The sequence below is a fragment of the Callionymus lyra genome, chromosome 5 (genome assembly GCF_982586985.1).
Source record: "Callionymus lyra chromosome 5, fCalLyr1.hap1.1, whole genome shotgun sequence".
Lineage (NCBI taxonomy): Eukaryota > Metazoa > Chordata > Actinopteri > Syngnathiformes > Callionymidae > Callionymus > Callionymus lyra.
The window spans coordinates 34,938,592-34,965,374 of NC_141822.1; the positions used below are offsets into that span (position 1 = coordinate 34,938,592).

Genomic DNA, 26,783 nt, shown 5'->3' on the forward strand with positions numbered 1-26,783 from the left:
TTATGACATCAATCAACTTTAAAGGGCAAATAATGTAAAACCCAAATCCCCTGACGTATTCACATTTTTCAAATTTTGAATCTTCCTCTCTAAGATGCAGTAAGTCCCTCATCATGACCATGTTTTGAAGTTAATACTAAGTTATTACTAAGTTATTACTTATTACCCTTACAAAGTTCTACCTCTTCTGAAATCTCGTTGTTACATGCTTTGGTCTGTTTTAGTAAGAATCACGACAGTCACTGTACTTTTTATTAGGTTGGTACCTTTTTTTTACATTTTTACATGTGTCCATGTGTCCACAAATGTGTCATTCTTAAGAAAGTAAATCTCAAACAATGCCATCAAATTGAGGGACATTCAGGACAGAGTGCTGGAAGACAACGCAACCTTTGCCAACTGGACCAACACCAGTATTACAACAGTTACCCGGGAAATGTTTTTTCCAGGGTGAACATTTGTTTGTTGTTTTGTAAAACCTTGAATTTCCTAGATTCATTGCTGAGATAGAAACCAGACCAGTTCCAAATAAACTGGTAGATGTGGATGAAGCAAGATTCAACCTGGCAAAAACAAGACGGCGATGATTATTGTTAGCTTCTTCTGCAAGAGGATCATTTCTTTTTTAGATGAGCTCATCAGGGTCAAATGGCAAAAAATACAACATGTTGTGTGGGACAATAGCATACCATCACTCTGCTGCAGTGACTGCATGGTTCACTGAACATCCAAGGATGTCCGTCTCCATACTCGCCCTTCTTGAACCCCATTGAAGATGACTTAATGTAAGGAGCTGTAAGTTTTACAATCGCTGTCAATTCCTGTCAGGAATGGATCGCTCACTCAAGACAATTCTACCTTACCTGTCTTGTCAGAGTAGACATAAAATGTGACATTCATGAAAACATGGCCGAATGCAGATGACAGGTTCTGAATAATATTAATGAGTTGTCTCTTAGACAATCATCAACTTATGATGGAGCATAAAAATGCGATCGAAACAGTTCTTACTTCAGAGTAAAATGGGACATTCATTGATACGGTTCTGTGGTAAATACTCATCACGAGTAAAATATATCGACTTTAAACTCCATTTGATCTCGGTCTCACAGCTTTAAGTCAGATTCCTAACCTGACAAATTAATGTATTTCATGTAAGCTTCTTTGTGGCTAGTTTGTCGTTCTGTTGGCTAAGAGAGTGGTTACCGAAGTGAGACAATGTGCTGCATTTCTGTTGAATGAGTAATATGTGGTGTTTGGTGCGTGAGATTAACTGTTGAGCTGAGCTGCGTGATAAAATGCCGACTTTTATGACTTTTAGTCACTTCAGTTTTGATTAATGGACCTTAGCAATCTAAAACATTGTATTCAAAGAGAGAAAAATGATACAGAACATCAGTTGAACAAGCAAAATTCTATATTCTTTATTTATAGTTTACAGGGTTCATTTGACTGTTAAAATGATACAAAACTGCTTCATGCTTTGCTAGCAAGTGATGCTTCTCATTAGTGCTTCAAGATTCCACATATTTGACTGAAGATGTAAACATTCGCTCGAGGAATCCTGCGATCTGTGAGCGATTGATTGATTGATTGATTGAGCCTGTGGTTCCATTATTAGCTCAATGACCGTACAAGCAAATGCACGTGTTAAACAACATTCATTACTCATGTTGACAATTTTTATCCTTTCCTTTCTGTGCCAGATGAACACACGCTTTGGAGTGAAAGCACAAGGTGGTTTAGCTTTTTTTTCGTGTTCAGTTTTCTATCAGTTCACACAGAGGGCAAGAAACAATCCAGGACTAAAAGTTTCGACACAAGGGTTCACTGTAATGTGCTCAATATTTAGTGTCATTGGAAGTCTTTAAAAAATGTAAGGTGATCTAGTAATGGGATGAGTAACAACTATATTTCAAAAGTTTCCCCCTTTTCTATAGATTAACCACAAACCTCTCATGGCTCTTTCCCAGGATGGAAAACACCGACATCGTAATGACTGGCCTGAACAACAATATACTTATTGTTTCATGTTATATATGTCAGTATATTATACATTACTTGTTATTTTACCATATTTAGTTTTAAATAGTATGAGGTCAAATTCTATTTTGTATGAACCCCCCTTTTTGGTTGCTGATGTTGTGCAGGCAACTTTACAGAATTTAGTTAAACTGCTGCAGAAAAAAATATTATGCTAAATTTATTTTTAATGATCTTGTGAGGCTGTGAAGTAAGTGTTTTCCAAGTCCCAGTTAATACTCACTTTTAATCAAAGACATTATGCAGCTAAACAAGGCTACATCAAGTTTGCTTCAAGTAGTCCAAACGACACAAACGTCAAACCATCTCAGAGCTGCCATGAAGAGAAAACAGAGGGACCTCAGCAAAACTCAACTATGACATCAAGCGGTCGACCTCACAATCAAGAATAAATGACATCCTAGAAAAGTTGTCAGTCAAGAACTGTGTTGGATTTACGTATCGAAACATCCATAATTTGCCCCTGACATGTGTCCCTCTGTGTAGGAAACCATTTAACTAGGTTATATAGCCAAGTGAGTTTCACTTTGAAATCCAGTTCTCTTGCTTTCTCGCCAAAGGCTGGAATAGCTGCCGAAGTGAGCAGGATTAAGTCACAGAGTGGCCTTTTCTCTCTGAATACTCTTTTAGCTAACTCACGGCAGAATAGACTCACACAAGGATCCACAGCAGACTGCACACACACACAGACACACATATGTCCCATTTAGTAATGTGCAAATATAAAGCTTTCAGTGCAAATTCAAGAACACAACGAGCTGTGTTAATATTATGTTGGCATGCCTTCAATTTGAAATGTTAGCAAGATCTCGGATCACTGGTTCATTCAGTTAAAGCAGCAATAAGTAACACTTTTGTTTTTTTCTGCAATGAAGTTTCATTTTGAGACTTTCATAATTAACTCTCTTGATATTATTTGTACGTGGCAACTTAGTCAACTTTATGGGTCGGAGGTGGAAGTTGCTTTTGTTTCCTAAATGGCTACTTTACTAAGACAGTTTTTTTAGGAAGAGAAATCATGAAGGACATGTTTTTTTTGAAAAGTATTTACATGGTTGTAACACTGGAAAGCCAGAAACAAATATCTACCGTACCTAAGGCTTTACTTACTAACTGGATGGACCAGTGACACACAGATCTGAAGCTTAAAGACTCTTATCGAAAATAAAAGGTCCAAAAGAAAATAAAGTACCTCTGACATATGAGAAGATGAACCAGTATACAAGTTAAAATCCCTGCTGAATTTTCCCAGTGACGACGTGAAGCAGACAGCTGCCAGAGAAACCAGGACGAGTATATACACCTGCCATGTTCCTCTCCTGACTGGACCACCGGCTTCATGAGTGCAGCAGACTCAGCAGGAGAGCAAGAGCATGCGCCGATATTTCCCACTCCAACGTGGCCAACTACACCCTGCAGACAGATCCTTCAGGTCGGCCAGCAGGGGTCGAGTTCGTCCTCTGGGCTCTCGTCAGATCTTCCTGGTGATGCGAGGAGACGGGCTGCTGATTGAGCATCTGAGCGGCTCTTCAGTTCTCCACGTTGGCCCTGAGTGAGCGCGGCTTGAGCCGTTGATTGAGGCGGTAGTCCTGGCTGGCGGCCCGCCGGAGGGGCGCCGGAGAGTTGAGCTGCGTGTTGGCGAGACCCAGAGTCTTGACGGACCTCGGCTGAGCCCTGCTGCAGCTCACGGAACGACGATCTTCTACCACAGTCTGCGAGTCCAGCTGAGACTCGCACAGGTCCAGTAGAGACGAGGCCTGTTCTTGGAGGGTCTGGGATTTGAATCTTCGGCTGGCCAGCTGGAAGAAGGCTTCTACGAAGGCCTGGAGACCCATACCTGGAAGATAAAGGACATCTGAGACAAGAGTGACCTTTAGCGACATCCCAGTTGCCAACAAGATTTGGTTTCATTTCACTCTCAGAGGAGTTTGTAGACAGCTGTCGAGTCTTTATCGAGTCAGAAAGTCAGTAAGAAAGTGTTTTTTTTATTTTAGGTAAAAGGCTAGTAAGGAAGCGTTTTATCATATTTTTGAGCATAGGTATTATTTAAAACCAACGCCAGTCTTAACGAACAACATCACATCACCCCAGACACATTGCACTGACTTCCTGTGCGCTGAATAGATGTTATTATTGATTATCTTTAAATCCCATCCTAGTGTGGCCACCTGCTACATTACCAACATATCCAACATGTTGACCACCTATAAGCCAGCGCACAGTCTTAGATCCTCGGGCAGGTACTCTGATAGCCGTTCAAAAAAATTAAAATGGGATACATTAAAGGGTTTTTACTCTTTTTTAGTCATTTAACTTTAATACACCATTTATGTAATTCCATGGAATTCATCTTTTCAGTTCTTTGTCTTTTTGTTCCTTAATTGATGGTCGAAAACTCTATGTTGAATATTTAATAATGTAATTGATCCCAGAAAAATGGACAAAAGCGATGGCTCAGAATAAAGGGTCTTAAACGGGTTTTCAGACCTACTTAGGGACATGAACTCTGCAGTGCATCATGGGTTAACCCTGAGGTCAGGCATGGTCCACATACTCTAATCGCGATGACAATACCGGGATATTGTAAATTGTTCTTCTTTTTAACTCATCTCTGATTTAACAACATTGTTGAAATAATTATTAATTAAAACCTCTTTCTTGACCCCAGTGATCCCATCTCATAAATGTGAATCGACCATTCTCAGATTTTTTAAGATGGAGATGAGCAGATCATTTCATCATGCTCCAGTTTCGGTGCAGAACTCGCCTCTGGCACCATCTCAAGAACACTTGTTGGAAAAGAGCTGACTCTTCACCCGCAGCTCATTTTTCCTCCAAGAAGAGAACTTAGTGAAGCCAAGACTTCTAGGTCGGCGCTGATTATAATTAAAATGGTGAGTGTCTGTGCTGAATCGATGAAGAATGCTTTTAAAATATTGAAGATATAAACTTGTGAATTTCTATTCAGCCCACACACTGCCTGTATAGTTCATGTGAATTTGTGTGAACCTCGTCCATCCGTCCGCCAGCTTGATCTTTGCAAGCATTTCTCAACGAGATGTAGCATCTGAATAATTCATCCTGCACGTCTTTTCACTGTCACCGTGTGATCTCGGTTCATTTCAATTACTGGAGCACGGTGTCAGGGCCAATCTGACAGAGAATGACGAGCAAATAACTGCCCTCAAGGATGTCCGGCTCTCATCTTTTTCCAACTGTACAGGTAGACACTCGGATGATGCTAACAATGCAGATCAGGTGGACATTGTCCAAGTTTATGGAAGTAAATCAGTGCCGTTATCACTTATATTGAATGGTTTAAATGTACATATCTGCTGTGGGATTGCTTACATTTAAAAAAAGAAAAAATCTTAATTAAAGTTTAAAAATGTATTTTTAATTATTGTATTTTATTATTACACAAAATAGATTAACATTAGTTTGAGACTCAAAGGTTATACGTCTAACCATCCATCTATGGGCCCATTAATCTCTGTACAGGGAGTGCAGAATTATTAGTATTATTAATGAGTATTTTGACCACATCATGCTCTTTATGCATGTTGTCTTACTCCAAGTTGTATAGGCTCGAAAGCCTACTCCCAATTACGCATATCAGGTGATGTGCATCTCTGTAATGAGAAGGGGTGTGGTCTAATGACATCAACACCCTATATCAGGTGTGCATAATTATTAGGCAACTTCCTTTCCTTTGGCAAAATGGGTCAGAAGAGGGACTTGACAGGCTCCGAAAAGTCAAAAATAGTGAGATATCTTGCAGAGGGATGCAGCACTCTTAAAATTGCCAAGCTTAATAGTCAACAGGGTCGCAAAAAGCGTGTGGAAAAACCAAGGCGCAAAATAACTGCCCATGAACTGAGAAAAGTCAAGCATGCAGCTGCCAAGATGCCACTTGCCACCAGTTTTGCCATATTTCAGAGCTGCAACATCACTGGAGTGCCAAAAAGCACAAGGTGTGCAATACTTGGCATGGCCAAGGTAAGAAAGGCTGAAAAACGACCACCACTGAACAAGACACACAAGCTGAAACGTCTACTTGTAGACTGGGCCAAGAAATATCTCAAGACTGATTTTTCTAAGGTTTTATGGACTGATGAAATGAGAGTGAGTCTTGATGGGCCAGATGGATGGGCCCGTGGCTGGATCGGTAAAGGGCAGAGAGCTCCAGTCCGACTCAGACGCCAGCAAGGTGGAGGTGGGGTACTAGTATGGGCTGGTATCATCAAAGATGAGCTTGTGGGGCCTTTTCGGGTTGAGGATGGAGTCAAGCTCAACTCCCAGTCCTACTGCCAGTTTCTGGAAGACACCTTCTTCAAGCAGTGGTACAGGAAGAAGTCGGCATCCTTCAAGAAAAACATGATTTTCATGCAGGACAATGCTCCATCATTGCTGGCAAGAAAGGGTCTAAAAGAAGAAAAACTAATGACATGGCCTCCTTGTTCACCTGATCTGAACCCCATAGAGAACCTGTGGTCCCTCATCAAATGTCAGATTTACAAGGAGGGAAAACAGTACACCTCTCTGAACCGTGTCTGGGAGGCTGTGGTTGCTGCTGCACGCAATGTTGATCGTGAACAGATCAAAACACTGACAGAATCCATGGATGGCAGGCTTTTGAGTGTCCTTGCAAAGAAAGGTGGCTATATTGGTCACTGATTTGTTTTTGTTTTGTTTTTGAATGTCAGAAATGTATATTTGTGATTGTTGAACTGTTATATTGGTTTCCCTGGTGAAAATAAATAATTATAATGGGTATATATTTGTTTTTTGTTAAGTTGCCTAATAATTATGCACAGTAAAAGTCACCTGCACACACAGATATCTTCCTAAAATAGCTAAAACTAAAAAAGCCCTGCTCCAACTTCCAAAAATATTCACCTTTGATATTAATGAGTGTTTTGGGTTAATTAAGAGCATGGTTGTTGTTCAATAATAAAATTAATCCTGTATAGCTCAAAACTCAATAGTTGAAGAATGAGGAACATGTGTGAGAGCTGTAGCTTTCTAGAGATTACGACCTGTGTTCCAGGTGATGTTTTGGAAAACCGCAGAACAGCTCATCAACAGCTTCTTCATCCCGTTAACGTTAAATGACTGACATCATGAGATGGAATTGGAAATGGCTAGTATCTATCTAGTAATATCTAGGTAGTAGCAAGTCAATGCACCACAAACCTGCACCTTACCTGCTTCTCTGTAGTCAGACATGGTCCCGGACCATCGTCGGGAGATGTCGATATACAGGATGTCCACTGATGCCATAGTGAAGTTGCTGTTGCTCAGCTTGCAGGTCCTGGACAGACACCAGGATTCAGATCTCTGTTTCCAAAAACAACCAAAGCATACAAACCTGATGAAGGTCCGGAAGGCAGTGGGGCCCAAACGCATGTTGCCCTTCACCCCGAGGAAGCGGATGAAGAGAGAAGCGATGCGCTCGACCACACGCAGGTAGTTAAACTGTTTGGTGTACTTTGGGTAAACCTGCTTCAGACAGAGAGAGGGAAGAGCTCCATCTTCATCAGGACTGCGGGTCAGAGTGTCGGCTTCACTCGGCATCTCCTCTCCTCGGTCACACCAGCCAGTCTTTGGTTGGAAACTTCTGAAATACAAGGGAAGAGAACAATAGACAGTCAGATGAATGTATGCTTGACACGGGAAGATCTTTGACACAGAGAAGAGGATTTACATTTAAATTGTGATGTCATTCCTTCAATCTATTACATTTGTCTGCTTGGACAATACTTGATCTGCATGCTATGACAGTTCATTGTATATAAAAAGTTTATTTTCACTTTTTTTTATGTTACATTGTTAACTTTTTCATGCGATTTTTGTATATTTCCCTAATATATTTTTGTTCTTCTTTCTTATCATATCGATATATATTTTGAAGTTTTCTTTATCACCGATTTATTTTTAATTTATTTAGTCTACTGTTCACTAGATTATTTTGAATATACCATTTTCTTCTTACAAGTCATTCTATTTTCAGTAATATGCTTTTATCTTGCAGTCTGTGCAGGTAATCACTTGCACCAGGAGTCTGCAGCTCTATATGCCAGTCATGGTAATGACTAGTGAGTAGAGGTTAATATGTGTGAACAGTAGTGATGAGGGCTCATGACACAGCGTCACACAGCTGATGCAGTATCATGATGCAGTGTCTTAACTGTGAAAGGCCACTAGATGTCTCTCAAACCCATCACTAGTGTTCTAGCAAGAACAAGTTGACTTGATTAAAGTCAGCTTTATTCTTCTTAAGAGTAGCACTCCAGAAGACATGTAGTGCTTCCCTCTCAGAGTGAAAGACTGTCTAACCTTCAATTGCTGAAGATTAAGCCTGTACTTCTTTGTCCTTGTTCTGGAGGATGTTTACAGACTTTTCTATTACCGCCTGTCTGTCTGAATCTGCTCTTAAACAGACGTTTGTTCGTCCTTCTGGCAGCAAAAGGATTGATTTGATTAAACATTCAGTCGATCAGCTGCTTACTAATTCATGGAGAGACCAACTGTACAGACTGAGCCTGCAGACGGATCATTGGCGTCACAAAGACTTTGGTCTAGTCATGCCCTATACACTTGTTTGGTATCCTGCAGCAGAGACAGGTCATTTTGTACTCATTATGCATTTATTCTACTTTTTTAATGTTCATTTTTAACTAATTTTTCTGTCTTTTTGTATTATTGAATATCCGTTTCAAAAAAGTTTGTTTATGAATCAATGTTTTTTCCAACACAACAAGGTTTTTGTACTTTATTTGCATTTCCTTTCTGTAAAGTTTTTGTGTGCAACTGTTTATAACATTAGTTCTATTTCGTCCCTACTGACCGCCAGAGGCGGTGCTTCAGCACTGAATGTATCCATCTCGCGCATGCGCAGTTCGAGTTTAATACCAACAAAGTCACCTGTGACCCCTGATGACCCCGGAAGGGGTATAACTTCCGGTGACATCAGAGGATCTGTTCCTTTTCATCTTCTCGCTGCGCAAGTAGCATGTCACCGAGCTAGCTCAAGGACTAGCTCTTTCGTTGCCGGTAGTCACGCGACTTCTGTCGGAGCTGCGAAACTTTCGCCCTCCAGAGACTGCAACGAACTTTCGACCCGGAGAAGTTGTAGCGGTTCGCCGTGGAAACGTCCGGAGATCGTCTTCGTTTGGCTGAGTACCAATTTTCTTTTCATTGAATATCATTACAACCTGTTGTTCTCGCCATTGGTTGTATTTTGATTTATTTCGGTGATGAAGTGGGTTCGCTCCCTCTCCCGACTTGTACTCTTTATTATATATCTTTGAATATCAGTACAACCTGCTGTACTCGCCATTGGTTGTATTTGATTTATTTCGGTGACGAAGTGGGTTCGCTCCCTCTCCCGACTTGTACTCTTTATTATATATTTTTGAATATCAGTACAACCTGCTGTACTCGCCATTGGTTGTATTTGATTTATTTCGGTGACAAAGTGGGTTCGCTCCCTCTCCCGACTGGTACTCTTTATTATATATCTTGAATATCAGTGCAACCTGTTGTACTCGCCATTGGTTGTAGTTTGATTTCTTTCGGTGACGAAGTGTGTTCGCTCCCTCTCCCGGCTTTGTATTCTTTGTTTATATATCAGTACAACCTACCCTTGAGTGCCGGTGCAACTTTTTCACTCTTGGTTCCTTACATTTGTTGGTCACGGCAGTGTTTTCGCTCCCTCTTCCAACATTTGTACTGCTGCCTTTTCAGCTACCGAAGTGGATTCCTTATATTTGTTGGGGACGACTGCGTATTCGCTTCCTATCCCAGCATTTGTGCTACTTCATCCCATATGTGTAAACACTCGTTGGTGAAGGCTGTGTTTTCGCACCCGCTCCCAGCGTTTGTAATACTTCTCTCATACATGTAAACACTCGTTGGTGAAGGCTGTGTTTTCGCACCCGCTCCCAGCGTTTGTATACTCCCCTCTTACATGTAAACACTCGTTGGTGAAGGCTGTGTTTTCGCACCCGCTCCCAGCGTTTGTATACTCCTCTCATATATGTAAACACTCGTTGGTGAAGGCTGCGCTTTCGCCCCCGCTCCCAGCGTTTGTTGTTTTTCTCTGTGTGGCCTTCGCCCGTTGCTAACATGCTTGGCGGCCACTCCTGCTCAGTCTGTATGGCTTCTCTGCAGCCCGAAGACGGCCACGATATGTGCCCCTCATGCCTTGGTCTCGAGCATCTGAGGGAAGGTCTTTCAGAAGATCCCTGCATGAACTGCAGCTTCATGCCCCGGGGAATAAGGGCTGCCAGACTTGCTGAGGTAGAGCAACTGTTGGGCCTCGTTTCGTTGCCTGAGCAGTTAACCTCAGCCCAGCGGCAGACTCCAGCTCAATCCCGCCGATCTAAACGGCGGGCTGCTGAGACTAGAGGCCCCACTTCTAGGAAGAAGGTTAGAGAGTCCGGACTTGCTTCCAAGGTGGACCAATTAACGGAGGAAGTTGATCAAATGAGATCCTTCTTCCTGGCCTTCAAGTCTGGGACTGGTGAAAGAGAGTTGGGTGATCTTGCTCCTCCTCCAGCCATCTTGGAACCGGAGGAAGATATAATCTCCATGGCAGCTTCAGCCACTGAGTTCGCCGAATATGGAGAGGAGGTGGTACCACAGCGTGTAGCCTCCCACGCCTCTGCGGCGGCCTCCCGTTCTTCAGCCCACAGCTCTACTGTCGGTTCTGGAGACGGCTCTATGGGGGCCATCATTCGTACGGCCCTGGCTCGCCTGCAGTTGGATATCCCGCAGGCTCAGCCAGCTTCGGCCAGTGCCTTTTTCAGACGCGGATCAGCTCCCGTCAACTTTACTGTGCCTCCATCTAACGAATTAGAGGGAATATTTGAGGGAGTTGCATGCATGCTGGAGGGACTCTAGAGCCCTCTCTCGTGCAAACTCAGACGCCCGGACCCTGGCAGCCATGCAGGATGCACCCAAGTTTGGGTTGGGCCGCATACCAGCGGTCGAGCCGGCAATAGCTGCGTTAATTGTCTCACCTGATGAGGCGCTGAGACCGGATGTGAGGTGTCCTCGTTCCCAGTGTCGGGTAACAGATGACCTGCTCTCCAAAACCTATGACGCAGCGGCACGCATGGGACGCATAGGTAATTCTATGTCCCACCTGATGCTTGCTTTATCAGCATCTATACAGGAGACCCCACTGGATGCTTCCGTCCATAATTTCAGCGACGCTTCCCTGCAGGCATTCGCGCTGATGTCCAGAGAGCTGGGGCGGTTGATGTCTACTCTGTCCAGGCTCGCCGCCAGGTTTGGCTGGCACAATCACCTCTGACAGAGGCATGCAGGAGAACCCTCCGCAGTGTTCCAGTGGAACCGGGGGAACTGTTTGGACCTGCAGCGCTAGAGGCACTTGAACGAACTGTCCAAGCCAGACAAACTCAACAGCAGCTGTCCGGGCTTCGCAGGAGTCGGCCTCCTCCGGGCAGACCTAGGGGATCTTCAGCTCCCCCCCAGCGCCGTTCTCAGCCACAGGCTTACCCCAGAGGCTACCTCAGGTCTCAGCGCCCAAGCCCACAGCCTGCTCAGCAGGCGGCACAGACCTTTCGAGCCCCTGAGCGGCTGCCCTCTAGGCAACCTCAGGCCCCACATACTGTCCGTCGTACCCCCAGAGCCTTTCGAGGCCGGGGGACCCAGCGCTGAGGCATTGGGGTCGGCCGTCGGCTGTTTTTCCCAACAGCAGCTCAGCTATTGGGCTGCTTCCACACGGGACCCTTGGGTGCTCTACACCTTGACCAACGGGTACAAGCTTCAGTTCCGACGCCGGCCCCCAACCATTGGCCGGGTCAAGATGACCATCATATGCGACCCGGCAAAAGCCCAAACCCTCACCCAGGAGTTGTCCGTCCTCCTGGACAAGGGTGCAATCGAGCAGATAGATCCCCTGTTACAACCAGGAGGGGTCTACTCGACTTATTTTCTGGTTACAAAGAGAGATGGCGGACTCCGCCCTATCCTCGACCTAAGGGGAGTCAACAAGTTCCTGAAAGTCTTGAGATTCCACATGCTCAGCCCTGCAGAGGTTCTGCACACTGTCTCCAGGCAGGAGTGGTTTACTTCAATAGACCTGAAGGATGCTTACTTTCATGTGCCCATAGCACAACACCACAGACGGTTCCTGAGGTTCGCCTTTCAGGGACGTCATTTTCAGTTCAGGGTGCTCCCATTCGGCCTCTCCCTTTCGCCACGGGTATTTACCAGGGTTGTAATGGCAGCCCTTTCGCCCCTGCAGTCGCAGGGCATGAAGATCCTGCCCTACCTAGACGATTGGCTCATCTGTGCTTCGTCCCGGTCTCGGGCGACCCTGGACACCACAAGCCTCCTTTCCCATGTGTCTCGACTAGGTCTCAGGGTGAACTCTACAAAGAGTTGCCTAGTTCCCTCACAGAGGACAATTTTTCTCGGGATAACTCTCGATACAGTTTCAATGAAGGCCTGGCCTTCACCACAGCGGGTGGATGACGTCCTTCCTTGTAGGCTTTTTATCAAAGTATTTGATGTAATTGGCCCCTGGGTTACCAATATGGTAAACCTCTCCCTTTCCACAGGGGTTTTTCCCAATGCATTTAAACATGCCATTGTGGAGCCTCTGCTCAAAAAACCAGGCTTAGACCCAACTGACCTCAGTAATTTCAGGCCTATTTCTAAGCTCCCTTTCTTGTCCAAGATCTTGGAGAAGGTGGTGTCCGAGCAGCTGTCTTTGTTCCTGGATCAGAGCGACATCCATGAGAAGTTTTAGTCTGGCTTCCGTAAACATCACTCTACGGAGACAGCTTTATTGAAAGTGTCCAGTGACATCATGATGTCGGCTGACTCTGGTAAATTCACTGTTCTGGTTCTCTTGGATCTGTCGTCAGCCTTTGACACAGTTGATCACCAGATCCTGCTGAGAATACTAAGGGATGAAGTGGGACTGTCTGGGTCTGTGTTAGAATGGTTCTCATCTTACCTTTCTGGGCGCAGTTTTAGTGTATCTGCCAATCAAATGAGGTCTGAATCGGCAGATCTTTAAGAAACATCTTAAGACGTTTCTATTTGTTCAGGCTTTTCCTTGAATTTCTCGAACTCCTGTGTTGTTCTCGGTGTTGTCTTGATCTTTGAAGTATGTACTGTTTTGAGTATTGTTTTGATTGTTAGAGCGCTTTGTGACCCTGGTCTCGAAAAGCGCTATATAAATAAATATTACTTACTTACTTACTTACTTACATCCTCCGCCTCCTTCCCCTCTTTTGCAGGGGCACGTGGTTGCATTACGTGGAGTTCCTACGACTCCTAGGCAAACTGACGGCTGCCGCCACCGTGGTCCCTTTGGAGCTGTTGTCGCTACGCCCCCTTCAGAGGTGGCTGAACGACTTTCATTTGGATGTCAGGTGGCACCGGCACAGGAGACTCAAGGTCTCACACCGTTGCCTTCTTGCTCTGGCTCCATGGAGAGAGAGAGGTTTTCTCCTCCAAGGCGTGCAGATGGGTTTGGTTGCATTCCGCCGAGAGGCCATCACAACAGACGCCTCCCTCTCAGGATGGGGTGCAGTGTGGCAAAACCGTACAGCCCAGGGGCTGTGGTCTGCTCGAGACTGCTCGGTGCACATCAATGTTCTAGAGCTACGAGCTGTGTATATGGCCCTGCAATACTTTCTCCCCTTCCTGAGAGGGCGACATGTGCTTGTGCGGTCAGACAATGTGTCGACCGTATCGCATATAAACCACCAGGGGGGCACCCGGTCTGCACAGCTGTTGCAAGCATCCCGGGACCTCCTGCTGTGGGCGGCTCCACGCCTGGCCAGCCTAAGAGCAATGTATTTGCCCGGGGACCGGAATCAGGTCGCAGACCTGCTCTCTCGGGGCAAGCCCCCATTGGGGGAGTGGCGGCTTCACCCAGAGGTGGTGCTCAATATCTGGGACACAGTCCTCTGGGCCAGGATGCTCTTGCGCACGACTGGCCAGAAGGTCTCCTCTACGCTTTTCCCCCAATACCTCTGATATTCTCAACACTGCAGAGGGTCCTCCAGCAGGGTCACAGGCTGCTGTTGGTAGCCCCCTTCTGGCCAGGGAGAACATGGTTTCCACTGCTGCACAGGCTCTGCCGCAGCTCACCATGGCGCCTCCCCGACAGGAACGATCTCCTGTCTCAGCTAGAGGGCCAGATTTGGCATCCCGACCCTCTTCGCCTGCAACTATGGGTCTGGCCGCTGCAGGGCCCAACCCGCTTCTGACGCAGTGTTCAGATGCTGTCTGCGACACTATACTAAACGCCAGTCCCACTGTTCAGTCCCAAAGATTCTGGAGTTCCTCCAGTCACTATTGGACAGTGGCCGGTCTCCTGCCACACTGAGGGTATACGCAGCAGCCATTTCCTCTCAACATGCTCGGGTAGATGATAACACAGTGGGGTCCCACAGACTGGTGTCCCTCTTTCTAAAGGGCGCGTGGCGATTACGCCCCCCACGCACACAGCGCGCCCCAGCATGGGATTTGCACCTGGTGCTCGTCGCTTTGTGTCTGCCTCCCTTTGAACCCCTGGCTCAGACAGAGCTGAAGTGGGTTTCTGCTAAGACTGCTTTTCTCCTTGCCATCGCTTCAGCGAAGCGTGTTGGGGAACTACATGCCCTGTCTGTGAGTGAGTCATGTCTGCGGTGGAGCTCAGACGGCTCAGGGGTTACCCTCTGGCCAAATATGGCTTTTCTCCCAAAGGTTCTGTCACTATCGAGCCTCAACCGTCCCATTCAAGTGGCACAATTTATTCCCCCGGAAGGGGAAGACAGGTTGGGACTGCTGTGCCCTGTGCGGGCTCTAAGAACCTATATAGCTGCAACCGCAAGTATAAGACGGTCGGACCAGCTCTTCATTTGCTATGGTGGCCCTAGGAAAGGCTGTGCTCTTTCCAAACAGCGACTGTCTCACTGGATCATGGATGTGATTACCCACGCATATAAAGGAAGTGGTCACCCCCTGCCATTCGGGGTGAGGTGCCACTCTACCAGAGCGATGTCTACGTCATGGGCAGCCCTACGCGGGGTACCCCTGGAGGACATCTGTGAGGCAGCATCATGGGCCTCACCAAGCACTTTTTTCAGGTTCTATCGGGTGAACGTCACCACTCCTCATCCATTAGGTGTGGTCCTGTTGCCCGACTCTGTTGCTTCCCCTCAATGAGGTATGTACTGGGATTCTTTGTGACCTTGTTGTTATGGGTCATCCAGTGCTGAAGCACCGCCTCTGGCGGTCAGTAGGGACGAAATAGAACGAAAGTTACGTATGTAACTACGGTTCTATGAGTCCCGGATGACCGCCAGAGCGTTCTGTCACTCAGAATCCTTGTGTTTTCGCGAGAAGATTCTGCAGGAACAGATCCTCTGATGTCACCGGAAGTTATACCCCTTCCGGGGTCATCAGGGGTCACAGGTGACTTTGTTGGTATTAAACTCGAACTGCGCATGCGCGAGATGGATACATTCAGTGCTGAAGCACCAACTCTGGCGGTCATCCGGGACTCATAGAACCGTAGTTACATACGTAACTTTCGTTCTACAGTCAATGCATTTTTTTCTCTCAGTTCAGATTTCTTTGGTCTTAAAAAAAGACAAACCTTTTGGTTAAAACTGTTTCGATGGACTTGTATGAGGAACTTATGGGGGTTTTAATGTGTCATTCTGTAAGTGGTCAGATTATAACAGTACTGACTAGAGAACAAATCACATAACTACATTTATTTTCTCATTATTAATGACTTTAGAGTTCAATTTGTTTATAAATTCTTTACTCATTTACATATTTAATTAAAATCTCTGGTCATTTTCATCTTCATTCAATGGAACTGTGACTTCATGAAAAGAGAACAAACATTTCCGAAAGACTGCTTCTTCACTATATATCCCAGCATCAAACACAGCCTTCGCATTCTATGGATTTAGAATTATAACCAACACCGACTTGTGTCATGCGACTTCCTCAAGAGGGCTCATCGTTCTCCCTCGATGCGTCTTCAGAGTTTACTGCAGGTGAACTTTTGTAATTAAAGCCGTTATGGCCGCGTGCGTCTAACCTTTTCAGTGTTACCACCCACGCTCCCTTCACTCATAATAGCTCATAAATCACTGGAGAGATGGAATAGGCTGGATTAATGAGCTGATTGAGAGCGCCGACTCTCTGTCCCTGCCTGACAAGACACTTCACTTTTTTTTCTCTTTGCATTTCCTATTCAGCCAATCAGGTAATGTTGACCGTTGTGAAGCAGATTGTTGTGAAGCCAGCAACATGCTGGAACTAAAAGTCATCCTCGATGGAAACAACAGCATGATTAGACAGCGCACAGCAGAATGACATCAACATGTGACACGATTATAATAGCACACTTGTTGAGTCCCACAGCAGATCAGATATCAGTTGAAGGATATGGCTGAGAGAAATACAGATGTTGGGCTTCTCTTCCGATTTAACGACATTGCTTCCACATTCTTTCTTCAGTAATACTAGGCAGTTTTCTTTATCTTTGTAACAATAGCTTTTTGTGACAATGAATATCTCTTTTAATTGTCGACTTCTTTTCACATCGTCAAGTATCATTGTGTCATTCAGTAAGTAAGGAGAATTGTTGCTATTATTCTTTAAATGTTTCATCCCTCTTGTAGTTTCTCATGTTTACCATTAAAATGTTTTTATTTTCCGTTATTCATTATTATTCTATTTCAATTCTTCCTAGTTGCCGTTTTCCCTTCTTTGTATTCCACGCAAGTAATTTAGTAAGTAAGTAATTTTTATTTGTAAAGCATCGTTTTTTGTGAAGGACTCTCTTTGAGTCATGATTTTTGATGTTCTAATGTTGAATACATTTTACTTTACAATCTTTTTTTCATATTATGATGTTGTATGTCACTTAATTTAGCCTTGCTTCTATTGGTGACTGTTTGTTTCTGCTACACATTACGGTACTACACATTTTTCTACACAAAAAGTTTGATACAAAAAGAATATTATATAATAATATTATATAGCAAAAGTGGTTACATTTTCTTCTGCGTTATAAATCCAGAAGTGAATGTGCCCTTGCAAGCAGCAGGCAGGAGTTTAGGGATCCTTGGACCAAGATTCAATCTTCACGAGGAAATTAAAGTTCTGTGACCATTTTTAAATTTTAATTTATTTTAAAGTTGGCTGTCCTCAAGATGTTTCCTGATATTCTGAAACCTGAATGTGACTAGTTTGAAGAACTGGTCACATCAGGAAGTTAATAACAGATTGAAAAGTGAGGGTTGGAGTAGATTTGACCGGTGGGAGCCAGCAGATAAGAGTTTGAACTCCCATCATGGCTCATCGGAGTCTCATTTTTCCCTTTAACAGGCTTATGTAGAGCGGCTGAGAGGAGCTGGCGCCGAGGAGAGGAAGGAGTAGTAAGAACATGCAGAGGGAGATATCATGTCCTCAAATGACTATTTATATCCTCTATTTGTGTACGTCTCTCTTACGTGGACGTTCTTCTGAGGCCAGGGTCCATAAGGCGCAGTGTGTCTCGGATCACTCCCACTTTCACATCTTCATCAACAGGACTGGGGACATATTGGAAAACTCCAGGAGCCACCTGCAACAGACCGGGGCCTTAAATATGGATAATTGAGCCCTGAATACAAAGCAGACTTGCCTTAAACCACACTTGAACGCGATTTTTCTTATTATTAAAAGCATAAAGACACATCTGTATGACCATTGTTCAATCCATCCTTATACTTACAGTGGGGGCAAAATCATGCTTTTAATCCATTTATACATGTTGAATGTGGTTGTTTACTAAGAAGAAAAAGCTAAAACTTGATTTAATGTTACTTTAGTATTTCAGATAGATCTGAACTAATCTCAACTTTTTTTATTCAGCAGATGACATTTTCAAAACAATATTATGTATATTTAATGTAAGTTTAGAGTGAGAACTCTGGGGTGGTATTTTTTCATTTTCCACTGGCCCTAATACTTAAGAGCAAGGCCATTGTCATTTTAACTGCACTTATTAGGAACACTAAAACGAAGGCCATATTCTCCTTCACAATTAAAGAGAGAAGCTTCTAAGCTCAGTATGAAGCATCTGATTAATAAAAAAAATACCAAAAAATCATCTGTGTAAAAAAGGGGTCCAAGTAAAAATTCAAAGCACAAATAGTACAAAAATGAAATTTAAAATCAACACAGGCTACCCGCATGTTAAAAGGGTTAAGGAATTTAGCAATTTAGATCTTTTCTAATACAGGTTTACTGAGACTGGGGGAGAACGTCAGAAGAAAATACAAGACAATCTTTAATTTAAGAAGTACTAGTGGTCCACCTCACCTCCTGCTCATGTTCTATTCTCATGCTCGGGTTTGAGTTGACCTCCAGGAGCACTGGCTTCAGGTTCTTCATCAGCAATATATCAAAGCCTAAAATCTAAAAATACAAAGATTATCAAAATACTTCCACCACAGCTGAAGGAGAAGCCCGGTCTACTCACCTGGAAGCACGTGGGTCCAGGTTTACCAGGTGGGATGTCAGCCTGAAAGTGGACCCTGAGTTCAGGCAACATGGCGATGACGGTCTTGATGACCAGAGCAATGATGTCGGACCAGACTTTCTTGATGTCGACGCCTTTTGCCGCCAGCCTATAAAGAACGCTGGAGAGCGTGCGCTTGCTGCCTGTGCTTTGGCTGTCAGAGTGAACAAAATTGCCACTGTGGACATTGAGGGAGTAGTTTGTCAGGTGCATGAATACGTGGGTCAGGTTCTTCTGGCTCGGCTCCTTTGTAAAGGAGAGAAGGGAACATGAATTATCCATCAAGATTGATATTCTGCACAAGTTCATAATGTTTAATGGCGAGTCATGGAATATGAACAGTGAGCTATAGGACTTAGATGTAATGAGGGCATGGTGGTCAGAACCTGGTAGGGCTCGGTGCAGAAGCGGGTCAAGCCTTCCTTGGCAATGTAGATCTCCAGAGGCTCCAGGGACTTCAGCAGCACGTAGAGGCGAATATCAAACTTGAGCTTGTCAATGAGTAATGGCTTCTGGATGTACTCCTGCACCACCCACTGCTTGGCCTGGGAGCCGGTTACCAGCCTCGGGTCAGTCGGGTCTCGGATGAGGTAGATGCCGTCGCCCTGAGAGCCTCCGTCCGGCTTGACGATGAAGGTAGGGTTGACGCCTGCATCATTCTCCTTCAGCTGGCGAATCTGAGTTTGGACAGGAAAAAATGAGTTTTAATAAGAGTTAAGTAAGTTTTTCATTTACTATTGAACATTGTTAGCTTGTTGTTTAATCATCAAACTTTTTTTCTTTAGAAAAAATGAAATAAAATTATCCTTTTTCATGTTGGCTCAGTATGTTTTGCGATGGCCGAGATCTTCTAGTATTTTGTTTGAGTGGATTTGGACAGTATGGCCTTTTTTGTTTACTTTAGACCAGTACAATGCAAAAAAGCTTGAGTATTATTTAAAATATAAAGACAAAAAAAACATGTTTTCAATCTCAAAAACATCTTGTACAACACTATAAAATGTACGCATTCACTGAAAATGATGTAAAGGACAAATAAGCAAAACAAACATTAATTAAATATCAGATTGGTGCCTTATGTTAAGATGTCAATTAATACAAACAACTTCCTGTAGACACGTTTGGCTGTAAAATAAGTTGTTAAATGTGCGGTGTGAACTCTGTGGACAGAATATCTGTGGTTTTATAAAACATAAAATCGACTGTTCTTTTCAAATCATTATTCAACGGCAAAAAAAGGCATGAAAAGTATTTACAGTGACAACTAGTTGTCTGCTTACTTGACATAGTAATAGCGACTCTTAGTGGACAGTTTGAGTCATTACATCTAATAAATTCGTCCGTTTTATACGGTTTAGTAAGAGTTTTAATAAGAGTTAGGTAGACGCAATGATAGAAAAAATAATAAATCCTGCCGGAGAATCGTTTTCTTTTGTTTTAACATTAAGCACATATTTTTACGTCAGCAATTAACAAAATAATCATGATATTTACTGTTCTCACATGTGAAATGTGTACAGAAAAACGAATACACACATAACAGAAAGTGGCCCAAAGATGTCAGTTTAAACGTTGAAGCCTAATTGAATATGGAAAGGCACTTTTAGGTTGACGGTTCAGGATCTTGCTTTTTGATTGTGATGAACTTGTAGCAGCTGGTGTAACAAGTAGATTGAGAGATGGATCTATTGGGAAAATTATTTTGTTAATGTTAACTTAATGGTTTTTTTTTTACTTTTCCTTCAAATCCTTCAACATCACATCAGAGTTCTGGTCAAGTCTTTTTTTTGGGGACTTGAACATTTTATCCCAAACAGCTAACAGCTTCTCACATGCCTAAAATATGTGAGTGTTATAAACTATTTATTTTGTAAATAAGGTTTTATGATAACAGCCAAATCACAACCAACTTACCAAATATACAGACAGAGCAACACCACTCGTGTCAGTCGACCTACCTGAGTGTTGAACTGCTGAAACTCCTCAGGCAGTATCCAGGATCGAGGATAAAAGTCATACTCTTCCGGGAAAAGCTCCTGCATTGTCCTCACTGCCCTACTCAAGTTGATCTTCCTTGACATCTCCAGCATCCCTGAAGGGTGCGTGTGAACCAGGGTAAGATATCTTTACTTTCATAGTGGGACCACCTTTGTGCACAACTATAAAGAATTGTTGTCACTTTGTGAGGCCATCTGTACACAGGAAGTAGCTTCAATAGAGATACGCTTATATTTAGCTCTAAGAGCTCTATGCTCTGTTTTTATTTTTCCTTTTGTAGAATCTCAATAGAATTGACTACATGAGTGCTTAACTAGTGTGGGTGTAGCTAAAGATGAGTGATATCTTATTAGAAAAAGAATGTAAAACGTTCTGCATGAAGGTTACCTTACTACACTGCTTGACAAATAATAGTAATAATAAAAAATTGTTATTGTAGCTGCTTAAAAAAAAAAAAAGATTTACACATAGGGAGTTTTAGACAAGTCTTCTTTTGCACTTGAAATCATTTGTTGAACAATTTTTCTTTAAGAAAACAACTTGGCGGTAATATTCCATGTTGAAGAATGCAACTCAAGATTTCTAATTTGTGTAATGACATGTCATAATCTCTGTCTGTCTGAACTAATGAAATTGCTATTTCTAAACAATGATCCATATGGAAACGGTATCAGAATTTAGGTATCAGTATTGAAAATCTTTGAACAATCCTAGTTCTGAATGTGTTCCTTTATATTACTAGACTTTTCAGTTTGTTATTTGTGTGCGTTCTTGTAACAGCGCCTGAAAATAAATTATATTTGTATTTGTCTGCATATACATTTGTTAAAATGTCGGTATGTGTCAGACTTTGCATGTTTTTTAAAAGAATAAACATACTATTTATACGACAACACAACATCAACATTAAACGAGTACACAACTCCGGTTACCTCCATGTTGGTCTATTTTTACACTAAACTAATTCAAAGTAATTTTAGAACATAGAAACACAGTGTTTCTTGAATCTTGCCACAAAATGGTGCTACCTTGCTTAATAAAGCAGTTACTTTCTGTTTTTCAAGTAAAGTGGGAGAATCACACTTAACATAATGACCAAGACTGATGATGAGTGAGTGAGTGCTGTACCTGGGAACTTGTTGATCTGTCCTGAAACTATGTTTTCATTGTCATGAAAGGACACGCCGTGCCAGTAGATGTCACACGAGGCTCTTCTGCCAATTGGAAACTAAGGAGAAAAATAGAGGCGTACGTGAGCAAAGACAGGCAGGCAAGATCTTGTGTGACTCAGGACATTACAGGGTGACCTTGTGGCGTTATAAGATGTGTGTGTAAGTGATACTGGAGAGGGATTAACAGAGCGAAGAAATTCTGTCATCACTGTTTCATCTTCGTTACTCAGATATCAAACGTATCCCACAATTTAACTGCAGCTCGAAAAAACCTATTAGAAAGAAGAGCACTTCTTTATTGCTGCTCTACTTAAGTATAATCGGTTTAATTCAATTAAACACAAGTGATGTAAAGTGACCCAATGGCTGGTATGTGAAAGAAGGGCATCCCGTTACCGACTTATCCTGTAAGCATGCGAGCGAGGGAAACCCTGTGACACAGCCAAGTCAGGCTAAAAATAGCAGCTAAGAGAATTAGTGTATATGTGTCTAATCTTATCAGAGAAAGAGCTCTAATTAATTTGTGATCGTCAGAGATAAAAACCACGTGAGGAGGTTTCAGTGAGAAACAGCACTCCTTGGTGAGGACTATTCTGTTTTTTTCCTGGATCTTTTTACAATAAGCAAAGCACAACTTAACATTTCCGTGTCAGGAAAAATCAGGAAGTGTCCAAAAACAAGTAAAAAACAGTTGTGATACTTTGTAAGCACTTGAGCAAAAAGAGGTTTGAGCGACTGAGTTTCATGCATACTCACTAGTGTCCATTCTCTTATCCTTAAAAAGTGATTAAGGGTGGATCGGATTAGAAGGGCTTAGGTGCTAATGATTTACCGAAGTGTAACAGAATGCCATATGTCAGAAGTGAGTCGACACCTGTGGTTTAGCCATTGCAGATTTAAAAATGTTTATTATGACATGCACAACATGTGACATTCAATAGGGTTTCTAATTTATAATGTGAATAATGAAACAGATCAACTACCAATGTGCTACTGGAGTGATCACCACTACACTGTGGAATAAAGAATAATAAATAAATGAGCTCAATATCAAGACTTTTTCCTCAAAAAATTATCTCCTCAAGTCTTCTCTCCCATGTATGGTCCTAAATATCAGGTATTTTACATCTTTGAACCAAACACGAATAAATTCCTAGGTGATATGATAATAATATAATAACAGATAATGAGATGTGTTTGGAATATTTTGGGTCATTATACTTTGCTTTTATTCATAGGAGAATTTGCTTGAGTAGACCAACAGAACTGTACAAGAGCAGGATTAGAAGAGACTTGAAACTTTGGTTAAAGGCATTGATAGGTCCTCTCAAACCAACGCATAATCCTATAGCATCCTTGACTTTGCTGGTGAGCCTCGTGAGGACAGACTGGTGAGGTAAGTGATCAGTCGAGTGGCTACAGTTTCATGGAGCAGACCAAGCTTAAGTGTCACCGGTTGGTCCCGTCTTGGCTGCTCACATCAAATTGCATCATAGGTCATTAACTCTCATCCATAATATAGGACCTGACCATAATGGACCATAGCAGATGGTGTCCACGGTGCGGACAAAAGAAGAACGGGATCAATTAGCACATTGATAAATATTTGAGTATCGTTTCTTTTCACCGAGGGACACTCTAATCAGCCGTCGGACCGTTTGGACACAAGAGCCTCAGAATCGGAGTCGTCAGGTTGAAGGATGAATTGAATGTTAATTTAAGCATTTACATTTATGATATAGCCACTAGAATCTAGCATTGGAAAACAGAACTAGTGGCATATTAGTTGAAGTGGCTAGAATAGTAGTGATAACAATACGCTTAATGGCCATATAAGTACCGTCACTCTTTTTAGTGCAAAATTTGATGCAAAATGTGTAATTGAAAAATTGGTCAGTCCTCAATTGAGGACTGACCAATTTTAGGAAAATTATACTTTAATCCGTGTTCATCGACGCTTACATTCTGAGGATTAAATGGCTACTCAACTTTCAAGCTCCAGCAGTGAGACCATTAAAGTGAACCAGGTTAGTTGCGGTAGCGGAACGAATGAACACGGAGGACACAGTAACACCGGAAATAGAACAATTCTACTTTACACACACACATTCCTGCGTTATAAACCATGAAATAACTATGGTGACACAGTCATCCTCAGAACACTGTCATCAGTGAGCAGAGAAGCAGATGGAGCACGAATGCTTCTTCCCAGATGCAAAACTAATAGACTCAGGGACTCATTCATTCCTCGGGCTATTAGATTGTAGAATTCTGAGTTTGGGGGCAGGAGTGGAGCGAAAGTATCTTGACATTCTGTTCTATGTTAATCTTTGTATCCTTTGTCTTTGTTATTTGTCTTGGATCTATGTTCTTTATCTTTAGACTAAGATTGTGTCATCTTGTTCTTTCTTTTTATTTCTCTTTGTTCTTGTTCTTATTTTTATTTTTATGAATAATCGTCTGCATTGCTGTGTCTAACTGGAAAAACACTCCTTCGGGATCAATAAAGTTCTACCTAACCTAACCTAAAATATGATTTACAAGCTAAAGATAAAATTAAAAAATCATTTATACAGTGCTGTTGAATATCAATACAGTATCATGAAAATGAATATCGCAATATCACAGATAGATAAAAATCAAGTAGTTTGGTTTAAATTACATTTTTCTAACTTTTACCACTCCAAAAATGAACTACTTCTTAGTAGGTTTCATCATATTGTGTTGTTGTGGAATACAGAATGGGTTGGAATTAATAAAAAAAACTAATAAATTAAATAAAAATAAAACAAGTGAGCAGGATTTTTAACTCTAACCAACAAGGGTTTACATCAGGGCATTATTTTTGCCATCTATAGAGTGACAGCTGATGTAGTCGCAGTCTTGACATGCAGATTTTCTTTTTTTTTTTAAGCCGGCAGGGAAAGATTTTACCATCCTCGTTGTCCTTGTCATAAAACTAGTTTAAATGAATACAGTCGGAATCATCCTTCATTTGTTGAGTCTGTCACCTACTTTGTTTTTATGACTTAAGCTGACTTGGCTGGTGTTGCTAGATTAAGACCTGTTTAAATGTGTTTTAGTCAGGGTTTTGCCTGTAAAGCTTTGGATAAATCTGTCAGCTAACTGGACGGAGATGAACTGAGAGAGTGAACCGTTCACAGAAACAATCATCAGGCAGTAATTCAGAACATTCCATTCAGGTTTGCTCTAGTTTTGAACTAGATTATGAACTATAGTTCATTGAATGTGTTAAGGCATATCATTGATACATGGTATCTACATGCTACATATTAGCAATAATAAAAACCATTTGGACTACTAAAATCTCTATTTCTGGAATGACAAGATTTTTAAAAAAGCAAGTGAAAGAGTATAGCAAGGTATTTCAAATGGTACCCAAGAGTTAAGTTTTCAGTGAAAGTGAAATGAGTAATTTTTTCCGATATTTGACAGTTAAAATTGTTGAGAGAATACAGAACGATGTTTTAATAACAACAAATTGACTTCAGTTAAAAATATTCGTAGGAGTGACAATAACCGAGAGGCTGTGGTCACAAAGTGCTTTTCTAGCCATTCAATTCAGAGGAAGCTATGAAGACGAAATGATAAGACGGCAGGGAATAATGTATCTGTGGGTTAACCTTGATGGGAAGTTCACCTATAAAGAATATTCATCATTGTTAACATGTGTTACATACGCTCTAGTAAACAAACGTACCTCTTTCCATTTGAGCTGCTTGATGCTGATCTTCAGGGCCTCAAGGGAGGTTTTGGCTTTGGACGTGTCCACCGTCACCGGCCGCCTCTTCTTGGGATGCTTCTGTCCGTCGCCGTGGCTGGTCTCTTGGCCGTTTTTGAATTTCATATTATTGCTGATGTAGTTGCCATTGGTTTGCTGCTTGCCCTGAAATATCTTGGCATTCACTCCAAGCATCTTCTCAGCACCCATGCTGTACAAGTTCTTGACCGATGAGTTGTTTTCATCTTTAGAAGGTTTGCTCCGACCCCTTTCCTGTGGTCTAGTGATGGAGGGCTGGACTCTGGAGATGCTGGAAGGGTGTGGTGGGTCTGAGGGCTCCCCTGGATCCTCCCTCTGCCTCCCCGCCTGAACATCCTTCTTCACCTGCTCACGCTGGACCTGAGCGCTGACATGACTGTCACTCATCCTCGGTGCGGGTGTCGCTCCTGGGCGGGACACAGGTGCCCCACAACACTGCACTGGAATCCGATGAACTGGCGTCCAGCTGAGATAATGTATGGCGCATTTCTGGAATTGTTTTAGGAATAAATCTCGACGATTTACACTCACAATTCAATTTCGAGCTAACGCGATTAGCCACTTGCATCCAATGCTAACAGGGCTAAATGCTAAACCCTGGGTGTTTTAACTTGAGCTGACGTGATACATAAGTGACATTCGTAAGTTCGCCTTGAGAATAGTTTACCTTTTACTGTTTGAGCCCCGTCCGAGGTGTTGACGGCTGCGGTGACCACTGACCTGGTCCAGCAGCAGGAGGTCCGGCAGAGAGCAGCAGCCGGCTGTCCTGCTCCATCTGCTTTCAACGCGACTGATGATGCGTTTCGGAGCAGCTCGGAAATTCCAACATCTAGTTCTCGTTTCGTATTGTAACAAATATTTTGGAGGAAATTAAGACCACAAGTATTATATAAATACAAGATATTGGTTTTAATATATTTTACACGTCTGTGTTTTATTTTCATGACACAATTACGGTTAAAACGTAATCGAGCATACGTGCAGTATTACAATTTCCTATGTACTTGAAGACAATACAGAGGGACGGTCGGCAGTAAATAACATTGAATCCGTATTTTTATAACTCCTAATTATTTATCAAACGCAAATAACTGTCTAATCCATACTTCCCGTGTTCGGATTAATTTAGATTTGCAAAAGTTTTTCGCAAACGGTGAGTTGCGAAGTGTGTTCTTTGACAGATTATGTGATCTGTTCTTAAGTGTGAATTATTAACAATTGCCCAGAT

General features: G+C 42.6%; 1 protein-coding gene and 1 long non-coding RNA gene across 3 annotated transcripts; one reads left to right on the top strand and one right to left on the bottom strand.

Annotated features, from left to right (window-relative positions):
* Positions 1 to 1,399: 1,399 nt before the first annotated feature.
* Positions 1,400 to 26,554, bottom strand: ttll11 (tubulin tyrosine ligase-like family, member 11). 2 transcript variants are annotated; one of them, XM_087792146.1, is made up of 11 exons: positions 26,223 to 26,554; positions 25,496 to 26,021; positions 21,731 to 21,830; positions 20,563 to 20,696; positions 18,991 to 19,281; positions 18,566 to 18,850; positions 18,406 to 18,501; positions 17,553 to 17,665; positions 7,415 to 7,663; positions 7,251 to 7,357; positions 1,400 to 3,880 (listed from the first exon to the last, which is right to left on the bottom strand). In XM_087792146.1, exons 2-11 carry the CDS (start codon positions 25,940 to 25,942, stop codon positions 3,573 to 3,575), a joined length of 2,130 nt encoding a protein of 709 aa, XP_087648272.1. In that variant the 5' UTR covers positions 25,943 to 26,021; positions 26,223 to 26,554; the 3' UTR covers positions 1,400 to 3,572. The 2 variants fall into 2 exon arrangements, with proteins under 2 accessions (XP_087648272.1, XP_087648270.1); XM_087792144.1 differs by having other exon boundaries at positions 25,496 to 26,044.
* Positions 5,868 to 6,996, top strand: LOC148080439 (uncharacterized). Its single transcript, XR_015711379.1, has 3 exons — positions 5,868 to 6,094; positions 6,225 to 6,259; positions 6,358 to 6,996. It is a non-coding gene; the product is annotated as an uncharacterized LOC148080439 (long non-coding RNA).
* Positions 26,555 to 26,783: the final 229 nt, after the last annotated feature.